The sequence below is a fragment of the Malaclemys terrapin genome, chromosome 7 (assembly GCF_027887155.1).
Source record: "Malaclemys terrapin pileata isolate rMalTer1 chromosome 7, rMalTer1.hap1, whole genome shotgun sequence".
In the NCBI taxonomy this organism is placed as follows: domain Eukaryota; kingdom Metazoa; phylum Chordata; order Testudines; family Emydidae; genus Malaclemys; species Malaclemys terrapin.
In genome coordinates, this window is record NC_071511.1 from 110,708,150 (window position 1) to 110,714,918 (window position 6,769).

The 6,769-nt window shown below is 43.7% G+C and overlaps 1 protein-coding gene across 2 annotated transcripts in view; it reads right to left on the reverse strand.

Moving 5' to 3' along the window:
• PLPP4 (phospholipid phosphatase 4) overlaps nucleotides 1-5,656 on the reverse strand; it is a 95,787-nt gene extending 90,131 nt beyond the window's left edge. For both annotated transcript variants that reach the window (XR_008445576.1, XM_054033299.1), the window contains exon 1: nucleotides 5,088-5,656. Coding sequence is in view for 1 of the 2 variants with exons in the window: in XM_054033299.1 (XP_053889274.1) it covers nucleotides 5,088-5,143 (56 nt within the window). In the remaining variant the exon portion in view is untranslated. The remainder of the gene's footprint in view (nucleotides 1-5,087) is intronic.
• Between the last annotated feature and the right edge of the window lie 1,113 nt (nucleotides 5,657-6,769).

Genomic DNA, 6,769 nt, shown 5'->3' on the forward strand with positions numbered 1-6,769 from the left:
TGGAAGACTAGCTGTATGAAAGGGCTAGCCTCGTTTGATAAGTTATTATGCATTTGGAGTTTTGGTGACTTTACATAAAGCATTTCTTTCTTGAAAGCTGTGAGCTATTGAATCAAGAAGTTCATGGGATGCTGTTGTGGGAAGGAGATCTGCTGGGAAGAGATGAGGTCCACCGAACCAAGAAGGGGAAGGACACCTTCATGCAATGACTCATCAAAGGGGGCAGGTGATGAAAGTCACAGATAAGCATTAAAAAAGGGACCTTGACAGAAAGCAAAATGTTGGGGGGCAGAGGAGGGACATGGAAAATTACAATAGAGTCATAGGAGCTGGAAGAAGAAATCAGAGGAAAATCTGCTCAAGATCTTAGATGTCTATACCCAAATGCAAGGACAATGGGGAATAAACAGGAAGAACTGTAAGTATTAACATTAACACATAAGCTAAATTGTTACTTAACTGACATTACAGAGACTTGGTTGGATAAATCTCATGACTGGAATAATGGTATAGAGGGGTACAGCTTGTTCAGAAAGGACAGGCAAGGAAAAAGGGAGGAGGTATTGCATTATACATCAAGAATATATATACTTGTTCTGAGGTCCAGAAGCAAGTGAGAGGCAGACTAGTTGAAAGTCACTGGGTAAAAGATAAAAGTGGGAGGAATGGGGTGATGTCATGGTAGGAGTCTATTATAGACCTCCAAACCAGAAAGAGGAGAGTGGAAGAGGCATTTCTAGAACAAATAACAGAAATATCCAGACACAAGACCTGGTAGCAATGGGGGACTTTAACTACCCAGACATCAGCTGGAAAAGTAATATGGCAAAAAACAAAACAAAAAATGTCCAGCATGTTCTTGGAATGTACTGAGGACACTTTTCATTTCAGAAAGTGGAGGAAGGAACCACGGGACAGCCATTTTAGATGTGATTCTGACCAACAGGATAGCAAATCTTAAGGTGATGGAAGGCAATTTGGCTGGTAGTGATCATGAAATGATAAATGTCATGATTCTAAGGAAACGAAGAAGTGAGAGCAGCCGAGTAAGGAGAATGGGCTTTGAAAAAGCAGACTTTAACAAACTCAGAATAGGTAGGTAAGGTGCCGTGTTCTGTGGGAAGAAAATGTTAAGGGATGAGTTCAGGACCGCTGGCAGATTTTCAAGCAGATAGTAAAAAGTGTACAACTGCCAACTATTCAGTTGTGACAGAAAGATAGGAAGAATAAGAAGAGGCCAATATGGCTCCATCAGGACTTCTTTAAAGATCTGAAAATCAAACAGAAATCCTCCAAAAAGTGGAAACATGGATGAATTGCTAAGGAGGAGTATAAAAGTGTAACATAAGCATGTAAAGATAAAATCTTAAAGGCTAAAGCACAAAATGCACAGAACATAAAAGGCTATAAGGCTTTAAATATATTAGGAGCAAGAGAAAGAGGAAGGAGAGTGTAGGTTGTCTATTTAGCAAGAAAGGAGAGCCAAGAACTGATGACATCAAGAAGACTGAGGTGTTTAACTCCAATTTTGCTTCAGTCTTCACTAGAAAAGTAAATGGTGACCAGACTCTCAACACAATTAATAACAAGAGAAAAGGAACGCAAGCCAAACTAGGGAAAGTACAAGTTAAAGACTATTTCGCTAAATTAGATGTATCCAAGTTGGCAGAGCCAGATGAAATTCATAATAGGAACTAGCTGATGCAGTCTCGGAACCGTTTGCAATTATCTTTCAGAACTCACCGAGGATGGGTGAGGTCCCAGAGGACTGGAGAAGGGCAAACACAATGCCTATCTTTAAAAAGAGGACCTGGGGAATTATAGAACAGTTAGCGTATCTTCAATAACCCAAAAGAGACAAATAAATTAATAAACAATACATTTGTAAGCACCTAGAGGCTAATAGCGGATTTTAAGGAATAGCCAGCATGGATTTGTCAAAAACAAATCATTTATATCTTTAACAGGGTTACTGGCCTAGTGGATGGGGGGAAGCAGTATATGTGATATATCTTGATCTTAGTAAGGCTTTGACAGTCCCACATGATATTCTCATCAGCAAACTAGGGAAATGTGGTCTAGATAAAATTACGACAAGGTGGATATACAACTGATTGAAAGACTGTACTCAGAGTAGTTATTAATGATTTGATGTTAAACTGAGAGGACATATCCAATGAGTTCAACAGGTGTCAGTCCTGGGTCCAGTACTATTCAGTATTTTCATTAATGTCATGGATAATGGAGTGGAAAGTATGCTTATAACATTTGCAAATGATAGCAAGCTGGGAGGTGTTACAAGCATGTTAGAGGACAAGATTAGAATTCAAAATGACCTTGATCAATTAGAGAATTGGTCTGAAGTCAACAAGATGAAATTCAGTAGACAAGTGAAAAGTACTTCACTTAGGAAGGAAAAATCAAAATCACAACTATGAAGGGGGAGTAACTGGCTAGGTGATAGTACTGCTGAAGAGGATCTCAGGGTTATAATGGATCACAAATGAAATATGGGTCAACAATGTAATGCAGTTATGAAAAAAGCTAATATTCTGGGGTGTATTAACAGGTCATATATAAGACACAGGAGGTAATTGTCACACCATATTCAGCATGGGGAGGCCTTATCTGGGGTACTCTGTCCAATTCTGGGCACCACACTTTAGAAAAGATATGAAAATATTAGAGAGAGTCCAGAGGAGAACAAACAAAAATGATCAAAGGTTTAGACAACTTGACCTATGGGGAAAGATTTAAAAAAAAAAAAAAACAGGCAATTTTTAGTCTTGAGAAAAGAAGACTCATGGGGAGGGTGGCTGATAGTCTTCAAATATGTTAAGGACTGTTATAAAGAGGACGGTGATCAATTGCTCTCCATGTCAGCTGAAAGTAGGACAAGAAGTAATGGTCTTAATCTGCAACAAGGGAGATAGGTTACATAGCAGGAAAAACTTTCTAACTATAAAGGTAGTTTAAGCTCTGCACTAGGATTCCAAAGGTGGTTGTGGAATCTCCATCACTGAAGGTTGGTAATAATAGGTTGGACAAACATTTGCCCTGGGATGGTCTAGGTCTACTTGGCCCTGCCTCAGTGCAGGGGTCTGGACTTGATGACCTTTCAAGGTGCCTTCCAGCCCTACACTTCTATGAGTCTATGAAAAGTATCAGAATTTAGATCAAAATGAAGATGTCACATTTATCAAACACGCTGCATTTCTAATAAAAGATCTGCCGTAATATTTAAAAAATAAAAAAGAAGAGCTTTGAAGAATATGTCAGCGAAAAGTATATTAGGCAAATGACTCATTAGCAATGACAGGCCCAGATAGAAATAAAATCAAAGGATTCAAATATTACTAGCTGTAAGGCAGTGTCATGGCTTAATGGATACCCTGTACTATTTCTGTATGTGTTTGTGTCAAACTAGATCCATAGTTAAGGAGGTAAGAAGTAAACAGGACTTTTAAAAATTCCATCCTGTGGCTGTAACCTTTATTTGATCAAAGAAACTGCTGCAGTTTCTAATGCAGCATAGAGAGATCACAAAGTTTGAGAATAAAAATCTGTAAACATTTAGCAGCTAAAACGAACTCATTTAAAATACTGAAGTTTTTCATTGTTCAAATGTCTAAAGATTGAAGGATTCTACCATAAAGGAAAAAAAGGATTAAATTTTATTGAGTTGATATTTACGTAAACAGAGAAAATTACTGTATGACTGTTTCTACTAGAGTAGCACTATTTGACAAGGAGTAAGAATTAAAGAAATAGTGTAGGTATAGAAATACTTGTACTTCTTTCAGAATCTTTAGAAGTCAGTTTTCCAACTCCTTAGCTTTCTTTATATATATATATACACACATATACACACACACATGATTCACAATCTAAACTACAGTATTTTGATATTCATGTCTTTCTTAGGAATCATGACATTATATTGCTGTTTACTCATGAATGCCTCTCCTTGGAATGTTGAGCACACACTGAAGATTCTGAAAGAAACATTACATTCTAACACCCAGCTAGTTGTTTCAAGGCTGTGATACATTAGTTATGCAATTAAAAATAACACTGCTCCAAAAGAAGATTATACCTGCTGGAATTACACACACACACACACACACACGGAATTTTTTTACAGCAATCGTCTTAAGGTCCTTGACACATCATTGTTGTCCCAGCATAGATTGGGCATTATTCATGTTCTTTATAAAAGATTATCCTCGGAACAAAATGAAATTCACTGCAGTAGCTTTGGTGCCTTCAAAAACGTCTGTGACAAGAAAGGGGTACGAACCATCGGTCCCTACTATCCTGCGTTCCTATTTTCTTAGCTCGGCGAATAGCAACAGTTATCAATTTGCTTAAAGCTACGGTGTGTGCCACTGAAACAGAAAACATTGCTGGAAACGATTGTGCACAGATAGACGGAATGCTTCCCCATTACAAGCACAAAACTACAGATCTCAGTCACAAGCTAATAAGACTGTGAGGAAACAGTTGTTAGGAGCATGCATCAATTTTGACAGGGGTGATTAACTCTTCTTTTTGCAGTTCTCCCCCTCCCTCGCTCCCACCTTCGACATTCAGCTAAAGCCAGAATGAAGAAAGAAGGTGGACAAAGATAAGAGGAAGGACAGACGGACCGGGGAACTGACAGACGCTTGGCATGCATGTACAAGCCCAGTCCAACTCCTGCAGTCCCCGCTCCTCAAGTCCTAGTTTCCTTAGTGCCATTCCAATCCCAGCTGCCGCAGTTGATCTAAACAGTCAGTGCTTTAAAAATCAAATCGGGCGCGAGGGCAGAGAGGGAATTTAGCAGGAAACACGCCAGCCCAGACATGTTAAGCCATTAACCTGCCATCGGCACTGAGAGTGACTTGGTTTCATATCTAGAAATGATGTATGTGTGTGTGAGAGAGAGTGAGAAAAGGATGGGGGGGGGATGTATCAAAGCAATGGAGGCCATACCAAAGAAAGTCAAGAGCCAGGTAACTCAAAGGGGGGGGCAGAGAAAAGTTCGGGCGGTCGGAAGCACCAGCTGGGAGGGCCAGGAACGAGCTCTCCCTCGGCCGGGTACTTACACGAAGACACCGAAGAGCAGAACTCGTATCCCGATCTCGATCGCTAGATCCCGCATGGTTTGTCAGAGGGGCGGAGGGGAGGATCCAGGCAGGCTTCGACAACTTCAGCACCCCGCCTTCAATTCCATCCGCAAAACCAGGAGGCGCGGGGTGGGGGAATCAGCTGCTTCCGATCGGCCAGGAGCCCGCTCCTTCCCCACCTCCGCCGGGAACAACGTGCTGGGGAAATCTGCCGCCCCGAGCAAGCCCCAGACCCTCCCTGTCCATTCCCTCCCCGCCCGGGCTGAGGGTCGGCAGCGGGGCTCGGCCGAGCAGGACCGGCACGCTTCTTGCAGCTGTTGGACGCAGACAATGTTCTTCCCGCGGAGCAACTGGGCCGGGCTGCAGGCACCTGGCACTGGGCTGTGCTGACTGCCAGCCCCCGCCGCCAGACTGACACATCCACCCGGGCGGCTGCTGCTGCTGCTATTGATCCGCCGGTGCCCAAGAGGGGGAGGGTTCCCGGGACTAACTTCCAGGCTGGGGCGGGGGAGAATCCTGGGGAATTCCACTCCCCTTCCCTGCCCTCCTACTCGGTAACTATCTGTTGCCTGCCTCTGGCTGTCCAAACTCCGCCCCGCAGCCCCAGGGAACTCCCGCCGCCTCCAGCTAGCGGAGCGCTTCGCCGCTCATTTGCTCCGTGTCCACTGCAGCTCCCAGGCTTGCCGGTGGTTTCCCCTGGTCTCCGACGTGCAGGAATTTCACAGCCCACGCCCCGCTGCCTCTCCAGACAGCCGCCCTCCCCAAGGGGGGTTTTACCGTTCCCGACAGGCTAGATTCGCTCGCTCAGACGCTCCCGCTGGTTCTGTGAAGTTGGACATTCCCACGCTTCTTGGAAAAGGGGGATCTCAGCTCCCAGACAGTCACCTGCAAAGCGTCCTTCATTTGGACCCACCTGGGTGCATGCACCAGGCGCTGTGCTTAGGACTCTCCGCTGCGGTCAGGAAAGATTTTCGGAGCAGCGGCTCATTTCGGTTGATTGGGACAGTTCTGCAAAGGGAGGGCCTAGGGACTTTCCCGTTCGCACGGGATTCCACACTGGCCTGTTAGGGCTAAATCAAAATGAATACATATTCGGTGAGGCCGCTAGCACAAATCCCCCGCCCCTGCTAGGAGTGTGACTGGCTTAGTGAAGGTTGCTCAAAATCATGGAACGACGCCCCTAGTTGTATTGAGTATTTGGGTAACGCTTGGAGAGAATGTTCCTGCATAGTCGTGCTGCACTGAAGTACATGAATGAAGGTACAATACTTCTGACGTCTCAATTTAAATATGCATCCTCAGTGAGAAAGAAATTAACAATTGTCCATTTAATCCTTGGGGAATCTACTCATGGAACAGGCTTCAGGAGGGTGACTCACATGACATACCCCTCTGATACTGTGTATTTTAAACAAATAGTATTTAAGATCAGGATTCAGCAGGTTGAATTTCATTTTTTGTAATTGGCTCATAAAGAAGGAGTTTGCAGTATGAAATGGAGCACCGCCCCGCCCCCCCCCAAAAAAAAAAAAAAAAGAGGACGGGGAGAAAGCAAAGGATACCGTTGCTGGTAACTTGTGCAGCTGGCAGTTACAGGCCAAACAACTCATGTTGATACTGTGCTTGGCAGCATTATGGGATAATATTTGCCTAACAGTGTC